At 50.1% G+C, this 26,006-nt stretch overlaps 1 protein-coding gene across 7 annotated transcripts in view; it reads left to right on the top strand.

Moving 5' to 3' along the window:
- The window catches only part of LOC135975004 (butyrophilin subfamily 2 member A1-like), a 47,714-nt gene that overhangs the window by 15,221 nt on the left and 6,487 nt on the right, over nt 1-26,006 (top strand). For 6 of the 7 annotated variants that reach the window (XM_065564953.1, XM_065564947.1, XM_065564949.1 and 3 more), the window contains 8 exons: nt 10,484-10,765; nt 13,050-13,166; nt 15,381-15,413; nt 15,507-15,539; nt 15,633-15,665; nt 17,200-17,220; nt 21,305-21,325; nt 21,429-21,455. In XM_065564953.1, the coding sequence (XP_065421025.1) occupies nt 10,484-10,765; nt 13,050-13,166; nt 15,381-15,413; nt 15,507-15,539; nt 15,633-15,665; nt 17,200-17,220; nt 21,305-21,325; nt 21,429-21,455 (567 nt within the window). The remainder of the gene's footprint in view (nt 1-10,483; nt 10,766-13,049; nt 13,167-15,380; nt 15,414-15,506; nt 15,540-15,632; nt 15,666-17,199; nt 17,221-21,304; nt 21,326-21,428; nt 21,456-26,006) is intronic. The other variant, XM_065564948.1, reaches the window with a different exon arrangement.

Genomic DNA, 26,006 nt, shown 5'->3' with positions numbered 1-26,006 from the left:
AACTAAAGCTACATGTACACTGCAGTCAGGATCGACAGAGTGGAGATCGATGCACCCGCAGTCGATTTAGCTGGTCTAGTGAAGATGCGCCAAATCGACCGCAGATCGCTCTCCAGTCAACTTATGTACTCTACTCCCAATGAGAGGAGTAAGGTAAGTCAACGGGAGACTGAATAATAATAAATATTATTCATGTAGCTGGAGTTGCATACCTTAGGTCAACTTACTGCGATAGTATAGACCTACCCTAAGTTTTTTGTCAGTGAATAGCCATGAGGAAGGATTACAGGAAGGTGCCATTGTTTGTGTTGTGTTGTGTTCCACAGATTTGAATTGCAGCATGTATCTGCCTCCACTGCAGCTGCATTCCTTGTGTTCAGTGTAGCTGTACTGACCAGTGGAGAGAGTAGTGGGGACAGGGTCTCAGAGCTGTCACTGTGCTATGGAAGGACAGGAGATAATATCACCAGGCAGTCTGAATTCTGTGCTAACCAAGGTTTTGTCACTGAATTTTCTAGTTTTTTTAAACAGAAAGGGAAACGTTTTTTGTAGGAGTTAGTGGCCATTTAGGTGGTTGTAGTCATGGGCGGTGGGTATAATAGGCATGAGAAGGCTAAGCGTTCCCTGCTGCCGACCTGCCACTGGATGCCTGTGCCACAGTGGCCCTGCCACTTCACTACCACCACCCCTCCAGAAGTCCCCGCTGCTCACTGCGTCCCTCCTCCTCTTGGGAGAGGGAGTGAGGAAGGAACGCGGCAAGCCAGTGGGTGGCCAGCCAGGGGCGTCTGGTGGGGGAGTGGGGCAGCTTGGTCGTGCGCTGCCTGGTGCTGGGGGGGCTGGTGGCATGAGGTGGGGGGCAGCGTCTTGGCTTGGCGCTCGGGTGGTTGGTGGCTCGGCCCAGCGCTGGGGCTGGCCTACTGCTCCGGGGGCCAGCGCCTCAGCCCAGCACTGGGGCTCAGGGGCCGGTGGCTCTGCCCAGTCTTGGAGCCATCCCGGCTTGGCTGAGGGGGGCTTCAGGGGCAGGGAGGCCAGCTGCTCAGTCCAGCGCTGGGGCTGGTTGCCCCATGGTTGCTCAGTGCTCCTACCGCTGTGCACTCTGTTAGTGCAGTGGGGATAATGGTCGTGCTCTGCAAAGTTTGCAGTGTGTAGCTCGTAACAGGACTGGTGAGAGAAATCTCATCCCAGGTTCCTGCCCCAACACCTTGACAGTTTTATTATATAGTGGCTAATTTAAGTGTGTGAGAGGAAACTAGTGTGTCTGTTTCCTTCTCCACCATCCCCCACAACATTTAGCTCCCCTCTGCCCTACATTTCTGGATGCACATATCACAGGCAGCAGCTGATTGGTGGGCCACACACTCCCTTGGTTATGTGAGCTGCACACTGAGTTGGGCTCCTCACCCCAACTACCATGCCGAGCTGGACCCCCCCCCGACCCTGGTCCAGCCAGACTTCCCCATCCATGTTGCAGGCCCACCCCATCCAACTCCCCCTCCCCCACACACTCTGGTAACCCCACACAGGGGTGATGTGCATTTTAACTATTCATTTCCTGCATTTCAGGTGTTTACATTTTCATCACATTCAGCCCCCACCCCACTTCCCCTTGATCACAGATTACATGAAGGGGTTAGACACCCCAAGAGTGGCAGGGTCTCCCAGATCCCAGGCCATACGGGGGCAAAAAAAGGAGTTCAGAGCCCTGCAGAGGGATAGGGCTCCCCCAGATTCCAGCATGGGGAAGGGGAGAATTTGGGGCTGACAGGACTCCCTGCCCCGAAATCCACAACTTTTACACTACCCCTCACCATATCAAATCCCTCCTATCCCACTCCTTACCCTTACCTGAGAAGGCCTCAACCCTTCTTTCCCTCCCTACTACAGGCAAGCCTGTCCTGTAGTAGGTGACTTCTGGGTACCCTTCTGGCTCTGTCAATCTGTTTCTTCACTTCACCAGGTGGGTATTGTAGTTTTAAGAACGTGTGATAGAGATCCTGTAGGTGTTTGTCTCTGTCGGAGGGATTGGAGCAAATGTGGTTGTATCTTAGAGTTTGGCTATAGACAATGAATTGTGTGATGTGGTCTGGATGAAATCTGGAGGCATGTAGGTAAGCCAGAAGGGTACCCAGAAGTCAACTACTACAGGGCAGGCCTGTTAGAGGGCTTATTCCTTTACCCACTCAGTTCCCTGGTCCTTCTTGCATGAACAGAGAGCAACAATACCCGAAGTCCAAAGGTGCAAACAATCCAATGTTTAGTGGGCTGAACTTCCAGCAAGCATGATTCCAGTTTCCTTCCTCAGTGTCCCCCTTCCCAGCTCTGACACCACAGAGCCTTGCCTGTGTCCCTGTTCCCATTTCCTGTTCCCATTCCCCCCCCTTAGCGAAACATGATTCCAATTCCCCCACCCCATTCCCTGTTCCCATTCCCCCACTTACTTCCTGATTAACTGCAGACTATGTAGTAAAACTTGAGTTCTGCTTAGTTATATCTTAACCAATCATTTTACTGAAATTTAACTAACCAACGCTAACATATTGTAACATGATTATTTAACCAATTATATCCCACCACCTTATTTGGTTTACACCCAACAAAATTAATTATACAACAGACAGAAAACAATCACAGAACCAGACAGAGATTATACAGACAGACAATAGGGAAGTGGAGACTACAGTGATAGAGAATACAGAAATGACGATTTCACATCCCAGCTATTGATAAGTGAGTTCTTGCCAGACAGGATGCTATCAAACTAAGTTTCCTTTTACATCTTCTAGGCTCTTCCCTTTATCTGGCGGTGATAGGAATATCAGGACAGGATTGTATTCCTAACAGCCCAATAGCACCTTGTTTCAGTGTGACTAGTTTGGAATATGAGGATGTGACCATACACTTCCCAGTTTATGGCTGGCCTCTGCTACTTAGCCAAAGGCTTAGCCTAAGAACAGAGCCTCAGACTGTCACAGTAAGATAAGGCCCTTAGACCGGCAGAAAGTGATTTTGATTCTTTCTTTTATACCTCTATAACTAGCTAAGTGATAAGAATACACCTAAATTCTTAAAGTATAGGCCTTTGCAGACAGGCCTGAATATCTGTATCCTAACAAGGCCAACAAAGAAAGTAACAGAACGCCACTAGCCGTCAACTACAGCCCCCAACTAAAACCTCTCCAGCGCATCATCAAGCATCTACAACTTGTCCTGAAAGACGATCCCTCACTCTCACAAAGATCTTGGGAGACAGGCCTGTCCTCACTTACAGACAGCCCCCAACCTGGAGCAAATACTCACCAGCAACTACACACCACACAACAAAAACACTAACCCAGGAACCTAACTCTACAACAAACCTCAGTGCCAACTCTGTCCACATATCTATTCAAGGGACATCGTCATAGGACCTAACCACATCAGCCACACCATCAGGGGCTCGTTCACCTGCACGTCTACCAATGTGATATATGCCATCATGTGCCAGCAATGCCCCTCTGCCGTGTACATTGGCCAAACCGGACAGTCCCTATGCAAAAGAATAAATGGACACAAATCTTACATCAAGGATTATAACATTCAAAAGCCAGTAGGAGAACACTTCAGTCTCCCTGGACACTCAATAACAGACTTTAAAATAGCAATTCTTCAACAAAAAAACTTCAAAAACAGACTTCAATGAGAAACTGCAGAACTGGAATTAATTTGCAAACTGGACACCATCAAATTAGGCCTGAATAAAGACTGGGAGTGGATGGGTCACTACAAAAACTAAATTTCCCCCTGCTGATACTCACACCTTCTTGTCAACTGTTTGAAATGGGACATCTTGATTACATTGAACTCATTAGCGCTACAAAAGTGACTTTTCCCTCCCTTTTTGTTAACTGTTGAGAATAGCCCACTTCCACCTTAATTGAATTGGCTCATTAGCATTGACTCCCTCCCCCCCTCCCCCGCTTGGTAAGGCAACTCCCATGTTTTCATATGCTGTGTATTTATACCTCTCTACTGTATTTTCCACTCCATGCAGCTGATGAAGTAGGTTTTAGCCCATGAAAACTTATCCCCAAATCAATTTGTTAATCTCTACGGTGCCACAAGGACTCCTCGTTGTTTTTGCTGATACAGACGAACACAGCTACCACTCTTAAACCTGTCACTGTGGGTAGCTATCCCACTGTGCTATTCGCCACCATCTGCAGCTAGGTGTTGGGGAAAGGCGGAGTGGATCGCAGTGCATCATGGGTGTGGGTTCAGCATCCCGTGATGCATTTTTCCATCCCAGCATTCCATGAGCTTCGGACTGTGTTTCACTGCATTTTTTAACTGCCCCTGTTTACTATGCATCCGCCATCTCTACCTGAAAGGATGGATCCCACACTGCTCTCTACTGTTGTGGTCACTGTCATGAACACATCACGGATGGCCATGCAATATATCATGAGCTCCCAATCTGAACAGGAATAAGAGCTGCCCAACCTTCTATGTCCCATTTAAAGAAACAACACCAGATCACTATTGGCATTCATGGAGCAGCTGCGCATGGTGGACCGTCACTTTTGGGCTCAGGAAAGAAGCACTCAGTGGTGGGATCGCATTGTTATGCTGGTCTGGGATGACGAGTAGTGGCTGCAGAACTTTTGGATGTGGAAAGCCACCTTCCTGGAACTGTGGCGGAGCTCATCCCAGCATTGTGACGCAAGGACATCAGAACGAGACCGACCCTCTCTGTGACTATGAACATGGTGCAGTGTTGCACAAAGATAAAGGAAATGAGCAGAACTCAAGGGAGGCAAACTGCCATTCTGGTGCTACTCCGAAGACCTGCCGCTTCTATTGGGAGCTGGATGCCATCCTTGGCAGTACCCCACCGCCAAGAGCCCTGTGGGTACTTCAGTGGGGCTGGAGACAGCGGACAGCAGACTCAACCCCGATGATGAAGTCATGGACGAGGAGGTCAAGTTGGAGGGTGATTTGGAGCACATGGCATGGTTGCCGGTGGTGTGAGGAGTCAGGACCTCTTTTCCACTCCAGAGGGGTCCAGCCAGTCCCAGCAATCTGTCTCTGGTGTGCATGATGCAGAAGAGGAAAGCCTCAGTAGGTGATCTTTTTTGAGTTGATGCTGTTCAGTTATATGAGGTTCAGCTGTCCTTTGGTCTGTGTATTGTCGAAGTGGGTGAAGGGATACAAATCTGCAACACTAGCTGTGTTTCAATGTGCTCCACATTTCCCTGTGAAGCTAAGAAGTGCGGCGGAACAGTGTGTTAATGCACACCGACTTTTCAGAGGAATCCTCCAGAGAGATCTCTAGCAAACTTTACAGGAGGTACTCGCCAATCCTCTACCAAAGGTTTCTTGTCAGAGCTGCTTTGTTCCTTTCACCATTGTAGGACACTTTCCCGCGCAACTCGGCAATCACTTGTGCTGGGACCAAATAGGCACACACGTGAGCAGCATAGGGACTGGTTCTGAACCTGCATGCATGCAGTAGATGCACCCTTGCTTATGCTCAGGAGTGAGATATCAACTTCAATGACCCCCGCCTGTGGAAAATGGGGGCAGAATTTGCATTATTGTCCATGGTCGTCCTCAATGATCCTCTGAAAACATCTTCTAAACCCTTGCCTCATCTTGAATGTCCATCACCTGTCCAGGCCTCGCTCATTATGCTTAGAGTGTTCGTGAAGATGTGTGCTTGCCAGGGTTCATAGAGAAAGTGATTGGTATGTTACAAGAGGTGAATTTTTCTGTAAGGATTGAATGCTGTGTAAGAACTAACAATGATGCTTCTGTGTATTGTTTTTTGTGCTAATGCAAATGTTGCCTTCAGGGGAACTCCCTACACACTGGCCGAACACCATTGCCAGGTAAGGAAGCGACCAAGGTGGAGCAAGGAGGACAAATTCCGAGAGGTGTTCCAATCCTCAGAGAGAAAAGAGAATGCAGAACGTGGAGAGAAAAGGAAAGGCAAGACAGAAAGAATGAGGAGCACATTCTAAAAGGACAGGAGCGAATGACTAATGTGATGGAGGAACAAACAGAGATGCTGAAGTCCCTAATCATGCTTCAGTCAGTGCAGATGCATGCTCACCTCCCCTTGCAGCTGATACAAAACTGTTTTCCATGTTCTCCACAAACTCTGCTCACACATTCCTAGCAACTTCCTGGCACATCTCAGTACCCTGTTCATTCCACCCCTTTGGACACCTTCCAGAATCACAGCTAGACGTATGCACAGCTCTGAGAGCCTCCACTGCTCTTCACTGTTATCTCCCTTCCCACCAAGCCTTATGTATGTATTAATTGATGTTTAACAAAAACAAAGTCTCTGAGAGATAACCAATCTTTATTAGTGTTCTACACGGAGCGATTCATGCTGGTAGAAATACACAGAAGTAGTTTAATCACAATGGTTAAGCAAAATGAGATAACTGAAGTTAGTCAAGCATGGCAGATTGATGTAAAAAAATACAGATTACTGTTGCTCAATATCAGAATATTGCCTCCAAGCCTCCTTGATTCTCACAGCCCCCGTTGTGCCCCTCTAATAGCCCTGGTATCTGGTGCTCAAATTCAGCGCCCAGGCAATCTGCCTCAGTGCTCCACCCCTGGGGGAAATTTTCACCCTTCCCCTCGCAAATATTATGGTGCACACAGCAGGCTGCTATGACCATGGGAATATTTTCCTCATTTATGTCCAACCTGCCCTAAAGGCAGCACCAGCGCACCTTTAATCTGCTGAAGGCACATTCTGTGGTCATACTGCACCTGCTAATCTTATTGTTGAAGCGTGACTTGCTGCTGTCCAGGTTTCCCATGTAAGATTTCATGAGCCATGGCAGTAAGGGGTAGGCTGGGTCTCCCAGGATCACTATGGGCATTTCAACATCCCCCACTGGAATCATTGGTCTGGAAAGAAAGTCCCTGTTTTCAGCTTTCTGTACAGGCCAGAGTAGCAGCCGTGTTAGTCTGTATCCGCAAAAAGAAGAACAGGAGTACTTGTGGCACCTTAGAGACTAACAAATTTATTAGAGCATAAGCTTTTGTGGACTACAGCCCACTTCTTCGGATGCATCCGAAGCTTATGCTCTAATAAATTTGTTAGTCTCTAAGGTGCCACAAGTACTCCTGTTCTTCTTTGTACAGGCCAGTGTTCCTGAAGATGCAGTTTAGTATATATTAGTCCCCGATACTCTTATATTCTCACTTATTTATCTGTTCAGTCATGTAGGCATCTGTGGCCATCCCTCCCCATCAGCCTTGGAGTGAGACCACACCCCCGTTGCTACCCCTTTTCTGTAAAGGCAATCTTTAGTGGGGAATTAGCAGTCACTGGAGCTCAGGCCCTCTGGGCAGGGAAGAACAGTAAATGGTTTTGGGGCTCAGGCTCTCTGGGCAGGGCAGAGCGCTAGACAGTCTAGGGAGCTCAGGCACATCGAACAGTCTATCACATGACAACATGGCTCAGGCAGATGGCAGACAAATGCAAGCCTCTTGGTCTAAGGTGGATAGGTGGCCACCCCAGGGGTGGGGCAGCCGCAGGGGTAGAGGGACCCGGGAGGAACCTACTCCACTGGGTCCAAGCCCAGGGCTCTAGCAGTGGCAGAGGGCTCCATCACTGGATCAGTGGGGATCCCACCAAAACACGCTGACCAGTGCTCTGGCACCACCACCATACTATTGTCTGGTGTCCCTGGGCTACTTCCTACAACACCCTTGTCATGCACCTTTATCTTGTGGGGTGTCCTCCCTCTCCCCGGGGTACACAGCTAGTGGCAGTCCCAGCAGCTCTTCAGTGTCCTTGTTGGTTGAGATCTCTGGTAGCCCCTGCGAGTCCTCAGTGCTGCAGAGGTTCCTCATGGGCTCAAGACCCAGCAGTGGGTGGGAGGCATCTGTCTCCTTCAGAGGGCCGGCTCCAGGCACCAGGCAACCAAGCACATGCTTGGGGCGGCACCTGGTAAGGGGCGGCGGGGGGAGCACAGAGCGGCATTCCGCGGGGGGGGGGTGCTCCGGCGGCGCGGCGCTCGGCAGGGGGTGGCGTGGGGTGCGGGTTCCAGTGGCGCTCGGCGGAGGGGTGGGCTCCGGCAGCGGGGCGGCGCTCGGGGGGGTTCCGGCGGCGTGGTGTGGGGGGCTCGGGGGTGGTGATTTTATTTGCTGCTTGGGACAGCAAAAAAGTTAGAGCCGGCCCTGCTCCTTCACCATCTCCAGCCCAACTGAGCTGCAGCGCCCACCTTTTAAACTTCCTGTCCAGCCCCTCTGCTTCCAGCAGGGTGGTTGTGTCTTGCCAGGCTTTGCCCACTGGGGGGGAGGGGAGGTTTCTCCCTGTCAGGCCTGGAGTGAGGCTATGCCCTTCGCTACAAGTCACTTTTATGGAGATATATCTATCTCATAGAGCTGGAAGGGACCCCGAACGGTCATGGAGTCCAGCCCCCTGCCTTCACTAGCAGGACCAAGTACTGATTTTTCCCCAGATACCTCAAGGGCCCCCTCAAGGACTGAACTCACAACCCTGGGTTTAGCAGGCCAATGCTCAAACCACTGAGCTATCCCTCCCCGCATAACTGATGCCCTGCATGACCTCTATGGCTTCAAGTTTTTTGTTTGTTTTTGCTTTATTTTCCCCCAGATTTTGCAAATAATGAACATAATATTTTGTTATTTATATGCTATTGCCATCTAGTGCAGGGGTTCTCAATCTGGGGGGTCGGGACACCTCAGGGAGTCATGAGGTTATTACATGGCGGGTCACGAGCTGTCAGCCTCCACCCCAAACCCTGCTTTGCCTCCAGCATTTATAATGATGTTAAATATATAAACAAGTTTTTTTTAATTTATAAGGGGGGGTCGCACTCAGAGGCTTGCTATGTGAAAGGGGTCACCAGTACAGTAGTTTGAGAACCACTGATCTAGTGCATGTTTTTGCGTTATTTGTATATATAAGTTTTGTTCATTATGTGTTTACATTTTATATAAAAACAATAAAAATAAAGTTTAAAAGAAAAAGACTCCTGAGCAGGGAAGGCTCCAGACATACATCCCTTCTCTACCTGTCCGTAGAGGATCTTCTGTGTGAAATTTCTAAACAGCGTAAGGCCTTCTCTGCACACCATCTGCAACCGAAATAACTAAATCAGTTTGAATTCACACCTTTGGGTAAATTGAAGCCTCTTATTTTAGATTAAGATCATTTTATTTCAGTTTAGCTCATCAGTAAAAGTGTGATCTGGGGCAGAAGGCATCACCTTAACCCTGCATTTCTTTGTTATCTAATGTCTGCATTTTGTGGGTGTGTTTCCTGTCTCTCAGAGGAGTCCAGTTTTCTGCTGCCAACTTCTGTGCTCTGGAAGGGTACAAGGCACAGCCAAGGCAACCTGAACTGCCCAATAACAAAGTTTTTTGGTAGTGAATTAATTGAAGGTTTGTCTATACTGTGACAGACCCAGACCAGTGGGGTACAGGAGTCTGGTGGAGGGCAAATATACTGGTCACTGGATGAGTAGTTTTCTGTTCCCTGAGTGACCAGAGCAGGGGCTGCACTAGAGTAATCAGGAACCTGCTAGAACCGGTTAAGGCAGGCAGGCTAGTTAGGACACCTGGAGCCAATTAAGAAGAAGCTTCTAGAATCAATTAAGGCAGGCTAATCAGGGCACCTGGGTTTTAAAAAGGAGCTCACTTCAGTTTGTGGTGTGAGTGTGAGGAGCTGGGAGCAAGAGGCACAAGGAGCTGAGAGTGAGAGGGTGTGCTGCCGGAGGACCGAGGACCACAAGCGTTATCAGATACCAGGAGGAAGGTCCAGTGGTGAGAATAAGGAAGGTGTTTGGAGGAGGCCATGGGGAAGTAGCCCAAGGAGTTGTAGCTGTCATGCAGCTGTTACAGGAGGCACTATAGACAGCTGCAGTCCACAGGGCCCTGGGCTGGAACCCGGAGTAGAGGGCGGGCCTGGGTTCCCCCCAAGCCTCCCAATTGACCTGGACTGTGGGTTCTTCCAGCGGGGAAGGTCTCTGGGCTGTTCCCCAACCCACATGGTGAATCTCTGAGGCAAGAAAATCCGCCAATAAGCGCAGGACCCACCAAGATAGAGGAGGAACTTTGTCACAATACATACACATGCACTGGTTACAATGAAGTAGTGCAGAACCCTATATGGACACTTTTAAATGACTTGGAAATGGCTTATTACTTTAGCTTGAGTTGATTCCTTCTTAATTTAAGAATGTCCACACAGGCATGTGCACTGGTTTAACCTAATCACTTTAATTAAACTGGAGCAAGTTTGAGCATAGAACAGCCCTGACATTAACATTAACTTTAACTGCTGTATATTAAATGGGAATTTAACCAGCTTAACTGACCAGTCGCACTCGTGGACTAACATTTGATTATTAGTTTAATAGGAAATGGCTTTTGATAACAGTGTAATAAAACTTTTTGCTCATTACTGGGCACTGTAGGATTATCACAAGTTCATTTATTTCTTCTGTAGGTTTGGGCTCTGCTCCTGTCATCTCTGTGGAGGGACATCAGGATGGAGGGATCCAGGTTATATGTCGATCAGCCGGATGGTACCCAAAGCCTGAGGTGCTGTTGAGAGATCTCCAGGGTCAGAACTTACCATCAGCCTCTAAAAACATATCCCAAGAGGCCAATGACCTGTTTCAAACAGTGGTTGCCACTGTTATAACAGAAGAGTCCAACCAGAAAGTGTCCTGCTGTGTCAGGAACCCCCGACTCAACCAGGAGAGAGAGTCAGTGATTTCCATAGCAGGTCAGTGCCCGTCCATACCACACGTGGATAGACTGAGACGCTGCAGACATGGGCAGAGAGTATTTATCATTGTGTCTCCTGTTTATTGGCCTGGGTCTTCAATGTGCTGAGTATGTCTTGGAAAGTCCTGAGCAACCTCTCAAGTCTCTTTAACTCCAGTAGGAGCTGAAAGCGTTTAGCACCTTACAAGCTGGAACGCCATGGGCCAGGTTTTCATAAGAGCTCAGTACCCAGCAAACATCGTTCTTCTCAATTGGGGGTGTGGGCAGGGGGAGGAGGGAATTCTCCTTTGTTCTTGTGCTGTAGTGAGGACTGTGTCGGAACTGCAAGCTATCACAAGAGTGGGGGTTGGGGTGCATGTTTTCCAGGTCCTGTTTGCAGGCTAGTGGGCTCTGCAGCAAAGTGAGCAGATCAGAGTTTGTCTACAGGAACAGTTAGTTTGTGGCAAGGTGTAAATCTGCTCCAATCTAGCCTGGCGTGCACTGTCTGTGTGGACCCTGCTACATGCACTAACAATTCCATAGTGGCTTTGATCTACCCTGCTTTGAAATGGGAACAGTTCGAAGTGCACCAGGGAACTTTTAGTGTGGTGTAGCAGGATCCACACAGCCTGTTAATGCGCAACAAGCTAATGCAAGGTAGATTTACACCCCAGCCTGCCGCGCACTAACTGTTCCTATAGACGAGCCAAGTTAAAGCAGGGTGAGGTGAGTTGTGCCCCCTGCCTTAGGGAGCAGCCCCTCTCTCTGTTGGGGGTTCTTGTGTGTTAATATTCTGGATTCTAAGAAATAAAGTCATGTTATGCTGCAACCTCCAAACAGGAGTATTTATGTTTGTATCTAACTTCTCTGTGTGTGCTTGAACATCACAGTCAGTTGGGCTGGGGGAGGGAATTCTCCTCTGCTCTCAGAGCTGCTGGGTGCTGAGTGTTCATGAAAATCTGGCTAAAAAAGTCATTTTTCCCCAAACAGCAGAAGAGACCCCTGGGTATGGTCTGAGCATTGCTACTTATTTTACATCTGAAAATACCAGCAATAAAAGTTCAGGCCCAAAATATGCATAAACAAAATCTTACCTAAGAGCATCTTAATTTTTCAGGAAAAAAAGATCCTGATTTTATGTATCATTATCTGCCAAATAACTTCGTTAATACTGAATTAATATTTCATCTACATAATAATAAAAATGTTGCATTTGTAAAACATTGTTCATCTGAGATCTCAAAGTGCTGGTTAGTCTATGATATGCCCAGTATTACCTGACTTGTGTTCACGGCATACACACCAAAAATTGAAAACAAAACATAAATACTCTTCCTGTAAGACTGCAATGTAACACTGCTTTATTTCTAAGAATCCAGAATGCTAACACACCAGAGCCAAATACAGAGAGAGAAAAAACAGGCTGCTCCCTAAGGGAGAGAACCAGAATTCAGCCCGCCTTGCTCCAGATGGTTCTTTGCAGAGTGACTTCAGAGGACCCAGATGCACGCTCCCCACAGAGCCCCCTAGCCTGCAAGCAGCACCAAGAAACTCCTCTGTATTTAAAGTCAGTTCATAATTTTTACAGTTTTCTATACACCAATCACTTAACAAGGACCCTCCAGTCAGCCATTTCTCCAAGGCTCAGGGAAGAGGACTCTAGAGGAATTTTTACTCTAAATTTCCAGGCTCAAGTTTTGTTTTTATTAAAATTCTGTATTAACACATTTTGGGCCTGACTCTCTTGTGTAACTGAACCCCCGTGAGCACAGGAGAGTTGGGGGTGTCAGATCACAACTTTCTGATTCTGAGGGCCAGTCTGCACTGGCTGCAGCCTTGGCATCACTTAGAGCAGCCTAGGACAGGGGTAATCGATTATTTTTTGTCAAGGTCCAAATTTCTTGGTCAAGGTGTAGTCAAGGTCCAGACTCCAGAGAAAATAATAATAATAAAAAAAAACAATGCTAATAATAAGTAAGTAAAAATATTCCAGGGTCCATTTAAAAGCATCCAGTAGTCTAGTCTAGATTTGGCCACAGTCCACCTACTGACTACCCCGACCTAGGGAATGCTTGAACTTATGCCAGTGGGAGGTAGGTGTAGCATAGCAGAGTCCACCCCACCCCCTCCCATTAATTAACCATGTTCAGTAACCAGGCACAGTCATAAAGCACAAAGAAGCCACATCTCACTGTGTATTATCCTGTGAGAGTCTTTTAACTAGTCACAGAGTCACCACTGTCACTGTGTCCTGCCTCCATTCTGCGCGTTTGCTCCTAAGTCAATGGCACTTTCTCTTGCAGAGCTGTTTTTCCCGAGGGTCAATCCCTGGATGGTGGCTCTGGGGGTGATCCTGGCTCTCCTGGCTGTTCTCATTGGCCTGGCCAGTTACTGCTTCTGGAGGCAACACAGAGCAAAAGGTGAAGTAATGAGAAGGGGGAACTTGGTGAGAGAGAGACAGAGCCATTTAAAAACAAAACCAAAAGTAGTGGTACAGGCATTGAGGGGCTTTGATTCAATGTTTGGAGGAGTTCCAGGCAATGGGAGCTGGGCTGAGGGTGAAGGGGGAGCTGAATGAATTATGACTTCACGTGTGAACCGAGAAGTGTCAAGTGGTTGTTGGATCTCACTCAAGGATCCCAGTCGAATGTGATTCTGAACTGTTCCCTGGGGATCGGCCTGGCTCAGTCTGAAACACCCATGTGGGGCTCAGTGAGCTGGGCTTGGAGCTCCAACATATGGCACTTGGCTGCTTGCAGGAAAAACAGAAAGCAAAGGAGGAGAAGAGGGGTTCGTTACGGCCCAATTCTGCCCCCTAGTCTGTGCTTCCAAGTAGGAGCTGTGGCTGGGCGAAGTAGTGGCTGTGCAACTGGAAAGGTTAGCAATTTAGCTACACTACAGATTTGCTCAGCCTGAGATCCTGCTACAGGACCAGGGCAGTGAACTCTCTAGTGTAGTAGAAGTGCTCAGCTGTAGTTTTTTCTCTGGTCACAAAGGGCAGATATTGGCCTTCAGTGATCTGTGAGTTTATAGGGAGCTGGGGGTTTCAAAGCTGCCTAAGGGGTCTGAATACTCCATTTTTGTTTAAATTAATGGGGCACCAAGTGTGCAAACCTGCAAGGCTGCTGTGAAAGTCCCACCCAGAGGGTTTTCTCGCCTGTGAACTTTATGTAGAAATTTGCAAGTGTCGGAAGAATTGGGAAGGGGAAATGTCTGTTCAAATGATTTCCCAGTGGGGACAGAAGCAGGTAATTCAGAGAAGCAGAGAGGAGCTGTGCTGTTTACTTGTGAAAGTTGGAACTGGGTATTGTACCTTTAGAATTCACACCACTAGGTGTGAATTGGTTAGTTCCTGACTTTAACAGATACATTATGTGAGTCAAGTCCACATTTAGGTGACAGGTATTCACTCATTTTGAGTTGTATGTAAAGTTTGTCTGTGTGCCCAGAGAGAGCTGTGCTGGGCTCATTTCCAAACACGAAACAATTAACTGTCACTGTCTTGTTCCCTGGGCCTTTTTAGAGAATTCTCCGCACCAGCTGCCCTGGTGAGCTGTGGCTAGGATGCTGTAATAACACAAACACACTCAGGATTTGCACGGCTGGTCTGAGACGCTGCTCACGCTGGGCTAGGGTTACCATATGTCCGGTTTTTCCCGGATATGTCCGGCTTTTTGGTAATCAAACCCCTGTCCAGGGGGAATTGCCAAAAAGCCAAACGTGTCCGGGAAAAATACCGGCCGGGCACTTCCCCTCCAGCTGCTCTGCTCCGGCGGTACAGGGTCCGGAGGCATGGGGGCTGCCCGAAGCCCGAGCGCTACCGGCTTCACGGTTTGCCGGGCACCCTCCAGACCCTGCACCCCCGGCTGGGCGCTTCCCTTCCCGGGCTCCAGCTGCGCTGGGGAAGCGCCGGCTGGGGGCACAGGGTCTGGAGGCTGCCCGGCAAACCGTGAAGCCGGTAGCGCTTGGGCAGCCCTTTTCGCGTGGCTGGGAGGGAGGAGGGGGAGTTAGGGTGGGGACTTTGGGGAAGGGGCGGAGTTGGGGCCGGACCAGGGGTGGGAAAGGGGCGGGACCAGGGCCTGTGGAGTGTTCTCTTTTTTTTTTTTTTTTTTTTTTTTTTTTTTTTAAATATGGTAACCCTACACTGGGCACAAGATGCTCTCGCTCAGGCTGTGCTCAGCAGTGACTGGCAGACATGACGCAACCTCCATTTCCAGCAGTGTTGGTACCCAGGGCTGACACCAAAAGGACGAGCTCCACATAGGAAAGAGCTGACCTTAGAGGTGATGCCTGTAGGGGCCCATCCACACCTCCCTCCCTGGCTCATGCTGACCTGAGCACCCAGCTAAAGAAAGACACCTCCACCCTGTTCTTAGCTAGGGCACCACCCAACTAACCTGGCCTTACAGGGAGCTGTTCCCATGTGTCACTAGGATCAGGGGACAGACACCACCCACAAACTCAGGAGCTGGCCTAGGAAGAGGGTGCAGGGACCTCAACAGATGGACCTGTCTGTGTGTCTCCATTAGTTTCTCTATTGCATAATTACAGCAGAGCTTCATGAAACAAGAATAGGAACTTCACCATAAACATGATTGAATGAAATCTCACCTCTCCCCCTTTTCTCCCCCTAGAGACGCTGCGATCTAAACTGGAGAGCGAGAAAGGTTAGTGTCTGGGCCAGTTACATTAACTGATGTAAGGGTTATTCCCATAAATGTGATAGGGGAATCTCACCTCTCCCCCTTTTCTCCCCCTAGAGACGCTGCGATCTAAACTGGAGAGCGAGAAAGGTTAGTGTCTGGGCCAGTTACATTAACTGATGTAAGGGTTATTCCCATAAATATGACAGGGGAATCTCACCTCTCCCCCTTTTCTCCCCCTAGAGACGCTGCGATCTAAACTGGAGAGCGAGAAAGGTTAGTGTCTGGGCCAGTTACATTAACTGATGTAAGGGTTATTCCCATAAATATGACAGGGGAATCTCACCTCTCCCCCGTGTGTGTGTGTGTGTTCGTGCTCTCTGGTATCAAGGAGACATTTGGTACTGGGAGAAAGGAGGCGGAATGTATCTTCTCTCTTCCTGCCCTGTTTTACCATGCACAGAAGTCACCCTGTATTTGGATGGAGGTGGGAGGGGGCTTGAATTCACTGTTCCTCACCCGATCAACCTTTGAAGACAGATAGCTGCCCCAGTGCCCCTCTCCCCAGTATCTGCCCTTGCATCCAGCTGTGAGGGAGAAGCACAGATGTTGGATGTTTCTGCTAAAATGATCAGCAGTGAGCTAATTGCAAATGGTGACAATTAAATTGTCATCAATCAGGTTTTAGTGTCACCATCCCAAACCCACTGTGCTGAGTGTGAGCAGCAAAGAGTGCTGCCTGCAGACTCAGGCAGATCTTACTGGGCTGGTGCACTGCTTACACCCAGGTCACTTGCTCAGTGCTACCTTCATACCCAGAAAGGCTGGGCACTTTTTAATACATGGAGGGAGAGATTTTTCACTCCCATCTCAACCCTGTTATGTTAGTAAAAGGACCAGAGCAGCATAAAAGGGCTCCAGAAGGCCTGTATCCAGCTGGGGGAGGATTCCTCCAGTGCAGAGAACAGCTGCAGGCTGCCCTCTGAGGACCCACTCACAAGCCCTATTGTAGGGGTGTCTGGGAGAAGGGACTGGGAACAAGAGGGATGTGTCAGGGCGGAGCCACAGTGCACAGACCTGCAGAGATTCTGGGCTGTGCTGCTGCCCATATGCACCCAGGGAAAGGCTGCTGTCACTAAAGGTATAAGCTAAACCAGAAAAACTCACTCCCATTACAGAATAACAGCGCTGACATGGGCGTTATACCGGTGTAACAAGAGCAGTTTCAATTCCCACCTTACCACGTACTGGTGTAACCTCCCCATGCAGACAAGCCCTGAGTTACAGAGGGGGTTGCTTTGGCATCCAGAGCACCCAGGATCAGGGGATGTGGAGTTTGTGGTAAAAGCCACAGTCGCCCTCACCTTAAACCCTAACCCTGAGGTCACTGCCTCAGCCTGTATCCTAAGGGATCAAACGGTGAGTTAAGTGGAAATCAGGCTGTTACCAATTTCCAGTTTTCACCAAAATCTGGAGGGTTCTGCCCATTGATAGCTAGAACATGCCCTGTAACGCTGCAATTGATGGGACGTGGTTATCAAAAGTGATCTGGTTCCAGACAGATAGAAACACCATCGAGTTCAGTGTGGGGCCTCAGCCAGAGGGGAAAGGAGACAGCCATTTACTCAGTGTTTTACCTGCACGAGGCTTTGTGTCCCCAGTATAATGCTGGTAGTGGGAATAGCTAGAGGCAGAGCGCCCCTCTGTGTGTTCTACTTTCTACCAGCAGAAAAATGACTCCTATGAGTTTGCAATACTTAAAGATAAAACTTCTACCTTGTAACCCACCTCTCCTGTTGTTCACTTCCAGCGGCGCATCATGCAGAGAAAGGTAAAGCCCCTTTGTTCATTGCAATGGGAGGGGAGGGGAATCTAAAACTTTGCAACAAGTTTCATAGACCCCTGGGGCAGGTATTGAGAGCTCTCACTGTGAACAGAAAGTCAATCTGGTTTGTGTGGTGCACAGAGAAGCTCTGCCCCTCGTCCCTCACACTCAGGACACAGAATGAACAGACCCAAACCCCACACACTGAACTCACAGGGGTTTATTGCTCCCACACAGCTGGGGGAGGGAGCGGGTTTGGTTCACTCTGCGTGTAGCCAGCACTGTGCCCAGGCTGTGAGCTGGCTGTAGTTGTTAACACCTGCGGTGTGACCTGCCAAGCAGAAGATGGCCAGGGACATGATGGCTGATGATGTCATCATGCTGCTTGCTACAGTGTCACTCTGCCCATTTGTTCTCCTGTGTTGTTGGTTGTGGGCTCCACCCCCCCTCCCACCCAGTCCCTTCACCCCAATGATAGACTAATCTGCTCCCAGGGAGAGTTCCCTCGAATTCCTCCTGACCCCAGTCAGTGTTTGGTTTGTGCCCTGAAGCAGGAGGGGGTTTCTCTCCCTTCCAATATGCTTGAGTTTTTGAGAATTATCACCACTCTGGATATTTGCATTTCTCTATCAGTACCTGGGCCTTTCTGAATCCTTTGTCCATTTGGGGTTTTTCTTTGCTTGTCCGTTTTGTTTTAACCCTATTCAGTGTAAAACTGCATGTTCTCATTAACCATACAAATGTCCTTTCATTTTATTTCTGTTAAACTCTTGTCCTCAATGCTATCTTGTGGCAAGGAGGTTCACAGGCTAATTATGCATCATGTAAACAATAGTGTTTCCTCTTATAGTTTGAAATTTGCTACCTTTCAATTTAGTTGAGTATCCTCTTGTTCTAGTAGTAGGAGGGAAGGTAGGGCTAAGAACCCAATTTCTCTCTCTCTCACTCACTGTTTTCTATTTCTCTGTCAAGTCTCCTATCGAAACTAAAATGTCCCGTCTCTTTCGATCACTTTTTATATGGCTTTGCCTTCAGGGCTCTAATCATTATTATTGCCAGTCTCTGTAATATCCTTTCTGAGATAGGGCGACCAGTACAGGTGAGGATGTATATAAGTGTGATTTTCTGTCCTGTTCTTTGTGCATCCTGACACTTCATTCTTGAAATACAGCTGTACGTTGAGCAGAGATCTTCACAGAGGTGTCCACAGTGATGCCCAGGTCTTTTTCCTGAGTATTTTAAAGCCAATAACCTGCATGTATAGATCTATTTATCCTTGTAATGTGTGTTACCTCACATTGATCAACACTGAATTTCATCAGCCATCGTGTTATTCAAACTTGGTCCCTCTGAAATAACTCAGTTCTTTGGTAACTGAAATAATTGTGTGTCATCTGCAAATTTTGCCACTTTAGGACTTATCCTTTCCAAGGCACTTCCATTCTATGCATCCGATGAAGTGGGCTGTAGCCTACGAAAGCTTATGCTCAAATAAATTTGTTAGTCTCTAAGGTGCCACAAGTTCTCCTGGTCTTTTTGTGGATACAGACTAACACGGCTGCTACTCTGAAAATAGCCCAGGGGTTCTCAAACTTCATTGCACCACAACCCCCTTCTGACAACAAAAATTACTAGATGATCCCAGGAGAGGGACCGAAGCCTGAGCCTGCCTGAGCCCTGCCCCCTGGGTTGGGGGCCAGGGTCAAAGCTGAAGCCCAAGGGCTTCCGTCCCAGACGGGGGCCTGTAATCTGAGCCCCAGTGCCCAGGGCTGAAGCCCTCAGGCTTCAGCTTCCACCCCGGATGGTGGGGCTCAAGCTTTGGCCCCAGCAAGTCTAAGCCAGCCCTGACCCACAGTTTGAGAACCGCTGAAATAGACTAAACACCCGTCCTAATACCTGCCTGTGAGGCACCCCACTGCTAACCTTTTTCCATATGAAAATTGACCATTTATTCCTGCTCTTTGTTTTCTGTCATTTAGCGGGTTTCTAATCCAGGACAATACTTTACCTCTCACCCCATGATGACTTAGAAGCTCTGTAGTGCAGACATAGCCTAACGCCACAGCTGAACCGGTGCAGCCATGCCACTGTAAGATCTCCAGTGTAGTCACTCTGTGCCGACGGGAGAGAGTTCTCCCATTGGCATAATGATTCACCTCCAGCGGGCGGTGGTAGCTATGTGGGCAGGAGAGTTTCTCCCACCAACATAGTTCTGTACACTCTAACACTTATGTTGCTCAGGGGGTGGAATATTCACACCTCTGAGTGTAGGTCTACACTTACCCGGTAGTTCGGCGGCGAGCGATCGAATTTCTGGGTTCGAATTATCGCGTCTTGTCTGGACGCGATAAGTCGAACCCGGAAGTGCTCGCCGTCGACGCCGGTACTCCTGCTCAGCGAGAGGAGTACCACGGAGTCAACGGGGCAGCCTGCCTGCCGCGTGTGGACCGAGGTAAGTTCGAACTAAGGTACTTCGAACTTCAGCTATGTTATTCACGTAGCTGAAGTTGCGTACCTTAGTTCGATTTGGGGGGTTAGTGTAGACCTGCCCTGAGTGACATATGTTTTGGAGCCATAAGTGGTAGTGTGGACATGCTTAGTTTCCTTAAAAACTTTTTGTGAGGAACTTTTTCAAAAACTTTTTGAAAGTCCACATCAATTATGCCATTGGGTTCTCCTATGTGCCATACTGTACTGACATACTCACTGGCATTGAATAGATTAGTGAGACACAACCTAGTCTATTCTAGGAATTGATATTGGTATAGCTACGTTTTTCTGGAGTGTGAATCCACACCCCTGAGAGATGTAGTTTATATTTACCAAGCTAACCCCTGATGTAGACAGTGCGAGGTCGACAGAAGAATCAATCTAGCTACTGACTCTGGGGGAGGTGGGTTACCTGTGAAGATGGGAGAATCCCTCCCCTCAGCGTAGGAAGTGTCTATGCTGAAGCCCCCCAGCAGCAGTGGTTGCTGCTGCACTGCTGTAGGGGTTTAAGTTTTCTTTTCCAGCTGTGCTAGTTGGGTTTGTTCCCATCATTCTCATACAGCTGATTTAGAATTCTGGTTTAGTTCTTGTTTCAGCCAGTTTACCAGGCACTGACGTAAGGCTCACTGGGCTGTAACTCTCAGAATTACTCCGGCCAAATTTTTAAAGCTGAGGACAACATTCCCAACCCTCTGAATCTCCAGAACAGGAGCTGATTTTAATGAGAGATGTGTATTATTGTTAGCAGCTCAGCCATATCGCTCTGACGTCATTTCAGAACTCTTGGGCGTTTGGCACCTGGCAGGGATCTATACTGCTCATGGTGGCTGCTGGCTCTTTAACTTGTCAGTTGTTCCAATATCTCCTCTTCACTCCTCGATCCCTGATATTCATTTCATGAACAGAGCAGCTCCAGGGCAGGTCCCTCCCCTACATTCTCTGTGGTGAAAATTGATGCAAAGAAACCAGTCAGTCTCTCAGCATTGTCCTTACCCTCCTCAATTGCTCCCTTTCCCCCCTGGTGATCCAGGGGACCCATCAATTCTCTCACAGGCTTCCTGATTCTGATGGACTGAAATAATTCCCTGGTATTTGTTTTATATCTCTGGACAGTCACTCTGCTAATTCCATGTTAGCCTCCTAATTCCCATCATGCACTTCACCCGATGTACTTTATGCTCCTTTCTGCTGGCTTCACAGGGTTAATATTTGCCACTTGCTGAGGGATCCCTGTTTGGCTCTAACAACCTCCTGCACCTGGCCGGGTGGGGTTACAATATTCCTCCCCTTGCTAATTCCTTTGCTGCTCAGGAGGTGCCAGGCTCTGGTTGCTGACGTAGCCTCTGGGCTGAGTCTAAGGATTGTAACTTCCCTGCTTTAAAGTCTTTTTTATTCACTTCTCTTCTGCAAGATAATGTGATATTAGGGTGACCAGAGAGCAAGTGTGAAAAATCGGGATAGGGGATTTTTTGGGGGGTGGGAGGGGGTAAATAGGTGCCTATATAAGACAAAGCCCCAAATATCGGGACTGTCCCTGTAAAATTGGGACATCTGGTCACTTTATGTGATATTGACTCATTTCTCTTTGTTTTATTTTTAGACAAACTCCAGGCTGAGCTCAGTAAGTTCCATTCCCCCCCGTATCACCCTGTGTGACATTGTCTCCTGATCAGCGTGTCGGTGTTCAGGGACGTTCTCACCCCTCTGTCTGTGTTTGGTTGCAGGGTGGAGACGCGCCCAGATCTACGCAGGTACTGTACATACCACTGATGTTTTATCCATGGTGAGGCTCCACCTCCCCCTGGGAGCTCTCTGCTCCTTTCCCTGCACAGAGTATTTTCCTATGACATTCAATAGGCTGGAAAAAGCAATGTCACTGCGGGCAGATGGAAAGGGGCAGGTAACACCCCAGGTTTATTGCAGAGCAGGGACATGCTCCCTTTTGGAAAGGGCTGATTGGTGAGGGAATACTGCCCCCTGGTGTCACCTTTGCAGGGCAGTACCTGGGCTCTGCAGGATGGACATTCTTATCTGGCCATCATTTGCATTGAACTGCTCAGCTCTCTCCTCCCAGCAGCAGGGTTTCTATGCTCAGACCAGGCTTTAGCACAATTTCCCTCTAGCGTAACACGCCCAGACAGGAGCTGTTCAGTGTCTGGATTTGGGGGGAGGGAGGCCCTGTCCCCACTGCAAGGGCAGACACGGTTTTATAACCAGCTTGTGACACTCCCCTGACCCAATTGCAACAAATTGTGCCCATGCGGCAGCTTTTCTGCCTCACAGCTGTGGCTGAGCTGTGTGTGTGCAGGGCCGGTGCGACCACTAGGCGAACTAGGCGGCCGCCTAGGGCGCCAAGTGGTTGGGGACACAAAAAAGCGCGCTCAGGGGAGGCGGTGGAGTGGAGGTGAGCTGAGGCAGGGGGGTGCAGGGAGGGCTGCCCACAGCAAGTAACTGGGGGGAGGGGGGGAACGTGCAGGGAAACTGCTCCCCACCCCAGCTCACCTCCGCTCCGCCTTCTCCCCTGAGCACGCCGCCCCCACTCTAATTCTCCTCCCCTCCCAGGCTTGCCGCACCAAACAGCTGATTGGCACTACAAGCCTGGGAGGCAGGAGAAGTGGAGTGGCACTGGCGTGCTCAGGGGAGAAGGAGGAGCGGAGGTGAGCTGGGGCGGGGAGCTGCCGCAGGGGGGCCCCCTGGGCAGAATGGGGGCGGAGAGCTGCTGCAGGGGGGGCACCGCAGGGCTGGGAGTTGCCACAGGGGGGGCTCCCCCGCTCCCCTCCATGGCCCCCGCCCCCACTCCCCTGAAGACTGCAGCCAGGCCCGACCCTGCACTCACCACATGGTAAGTGGAGCGACCCGGCCCCAGCCTGCTCCGCTCCCCGGGCTCCCAGCTGCGCTACCGGTGAGTGCTGGGGGCCGGTTCCCACCTCTATCCTCCCACCAAGCCTGGGAGTCAGGGGAGCAGAGCAGGCTGGGGTCCCAGGCCTCCGCAGGGGAGCTGTGTGGGGCCCTGCCCCAGGCCTTTGTGGGGGATGGCGGGCTGGCCACTTCCTGCGGGAAGTGGAGTGACCCAGACCCAGCCTGCTCTGCTTCCCAGGCTTGCAGAGGCCTGGGGCAGGGCCCCACACAGCCCCCTCCCTGTGGAGGCTTGGGGCCCCACACAGCCCCCCCCATGGGGGGGCTGCATAGGTCACCAAAATAGCTAGGGACGGCCTGGTGCATGCTGGGAGAGTCTAGGCAGCTCCAGCAGTGATCAGGGAGCCCAGGGGACATGCACACACATTGCAGCACAACTGGCCCACGGGTCCATGAACTCCGAGGTATCCTACCGCACAGAGCTGGGAGGGAGGGGGGCACCCAGGGCCGTTACACAAACACCGCTGAGGGTCCTGTTAGGGTTGCCACCTCTGAGGTGCAACAAAACAGGAAATCTGCCTCCTTCATGTACACCATCTGTCCCCTCACCCGGGCACTGTCACCCCATCCAAATCCCGGGAGAGGGCACCAGCCCCCAGAGGCTCCTGCTCCTGGACTTTCCCAAGTACCAACCTCACCAAGCAGAACATGGCACCAGATCTACCCCACTGCCCCTGGCAGTGACCCCACAGCTGGTACCTGCACAGTGGTGACTGGGCCCTGCTGGTCCTGAGCTCCCGATCTCACTCATTGCTCCAAGCTGCCCCGTCTCTGCAGCTTCCAGGCACTCTGGACCCAGAGCTCCCTTTGCGTAGTCACCAGCACCCCACAGCTCCCCCACTACAGCCACTGACACACCTGGGACTTGTCATGTCCTGGGCAGACTCACAGATTTCCCAGGAGAGTGACATAGACAAAGGGACAATCCTGGGAAAACCTGGACAGGTCAGGTTGCCAACTTTCTAATCTCACAAAACCGAACACCTCTGCCCTGCCCCTGCCCTTCCCCTTCTCCAAGTCCCCAGCCTTGCTCACTCCATCCCCCCTCCCTCTGTCGTTCACTGTTTCCCACTCTTAGTCACTTTCACTGGGCTGGGGCAGGGGTTTGGGGTGCAGGAGGGGGGTTAGGGCTCCGGCTGGGGGTGCGGGCTCTGGGGTGGGGCCAGGGATGAGGGTTGAAGGAGGGGACTTCGGGCTGGGGCAGGGGGTTGGGAGTGTGGGAGGGGGTGCGTGAGGGGGTTCAGGGTCCCGGCAGCACTTACCACGGTGTTGTAGTGACCAGGCAAGGTACTAACAAACTTCACCAGGACTTTATTTTAAAAGTGGAAACCTCTTTACCAAGCTGCTGCTGTACCCTCGGTAGCTCTCACTCAGCCTCCTCAACTCCTCCCCCTCCTTCCTGTTTCCTGTCCTTTCAGACTCCCAACAGCCAGTGCTCCCAGTTCTAATAATTACAAACAACATCTAAACACCACATTCCCTCCTCTCTTAAGAAACTCTCCCAATTAAAATAAACATTGGTGTTCTAACCACAGGAACAAATAGGAAACAAGACACTATACTGTTGGCAGAAATATTACACTGAAAACACTGTAGATACTACATAACATAGTCTCTAGTCCAGACAGGTGGTCATCTGGATCTGACAGGCCGTCTCTCAAGCCCCGGTTCCAGTGCAATGTCTTGTTGTGTTGGTTCTACTGTGAAGTCATCCAATGCAGACGGGGTGTTGGCATAATCGCCTCTTGGTGCATAGGCAGGTGCAAGATAAGAAGCATTCCATACCCACCCATCAGAAAGTCGATAGGTGTAAGGTCCCTTCTTCTCTATGATTTTAAGAGGAGCTGTGAATTTATGGTCCCCTTTGCGTAAAATTCCAGGTTTTCGTATTCTAATGAAGGAACCACACTCAAACTTTGGTTCCTTAAAACCCTGCCGCTTGTCTGTGAAAGCCTTAGGGCTTGTCTATACTTACCGTGCTGGTTCGGCGGCAGGCAATCGAACTTCTGGGTTCGATTTATCGCGTCTTGTCTGGATGCGATAAATCGAACTCAGAAGTGCTCCCCGTCGACTCCGGTAATCCTGCTCTCCACGAGGAGTACGCGGAGTCGACGGGGGAGCCTGCCTGCCGGGTGTGGACCGCGGTAAGTTCGAACTAAGGTACGTCGACTTCAGCTACGTTATTCACGTAGCTGAAGTTGCGTACCTTACTTCGATTTGGGGGTTTAGTGTAGACCAAGCCTTAGACTTTGCTTGATTCCGTTCAACTGTTTTTCTCACATCATCCTCAGTTGGGGCCTCAGGTCGTGCCTTTAACAATCCAGCAATGTTCAGTTTAGTATTCATCTGTTTCCTATGTAGTAACTCTGCGGACAATCTTTGCATTGTGGCATGTCGTGTAGCCCGTCCCAGTCAGCAGTGCCAACTGGAGCCACCACGGACCCTTTTCGACCAGGCGTTCCAATAAAAAACCAGATGCTTGGCAACCCTATGGACAGGTGCCAGCCCTAGGTCCTGTCCACACTGCCCAGTAACACCTTGCTGAGCCAGGTACAGGCAGCCATGTGCCAGCACAGGCCCCTGGCAGGGATGCTGAGCTGCCAGCTGCCATGGTCACTAACAGTGTTAACTCTCACATGCCACACACCAGGCTTAGAGCCCCCAGGGCCCTGGACCCAGCCCCAGGAACTGCTGTAACCTAGAAACAGAGCAATGCAGGGCTGGAAGGGATCTCAAGAGGTCACCTAGTCCAGCTCCCCGGGCTGGGTCAGGGACTAGACTATCCCTGGCAGGGGTTTGTCCAACCTGTTCTTATAAATGTCCAGTGTCGGGGATCCCACAACCTCCCTTGGAGCTGGGTCCAGAGCTTCACAGCCCTGAGAGTTAGAAAGTGTTTCCTCATCTCCAGCCTCAGTCTCCCTTGCTGCAGATTGTGCCCATTGCTCCTTGGACAGACCCTCGCCCTTCCCGCTGGGGGCACTGGCTGTGTTACCAAGTGTGAGCATCACTGTTCCTGCACTGAATGGCTGGCAGCGCTGGGCTGGCTCAGGGGGACAGTGAGGGCAGCTGGGCAGGGCCGGCTCCAGGCTCCAGCGTAGCAAGCTGGTGCTTGGGGCGGCACATGGAAGGGGGCGGCATGTCCAGCTCTTAGGCGGTAATTCGGTGGCGGGTCCCTCACTCCCTCTCGGGGGGAAGGACCTGCCGCCGAAGAAGCGGCGGCGGTAGAGTCGTGGCGGAAGTGCCGCAGATCGCAATCGCGGCTTTATTTTTTATTATTATTTTGGCTGCTTGGGGCGGCAAAAGCCCTGGAGCTGGCCCTGCAGCTGGGGCCTTTCACTCCCCAGTCACCGATCTCAGACTAGGCTGAGAGTCCAGTTCCCAGCAGA

This window comes from Chrysemys picta, chromosome 12 (genome assembly GCF_011386835.1).
Source record: "Chrysemys picta bellii isolate R12L10 chromosome 12, ASM1138683v2, whole genome shotgun sequence".
In the NCBI taxonomy this organism is placed as follows: domain Eukaryota; kingdom Metazoa; phylum Chordata; order Testudines; family Emydidae; genus Chrysemys; species Chrysemys picta.
The sequence above is the reverse complement of the archived record's forward strand: the minus strand, read 5'-3'. Positions and strand labels throughout refer to the sequence as shown.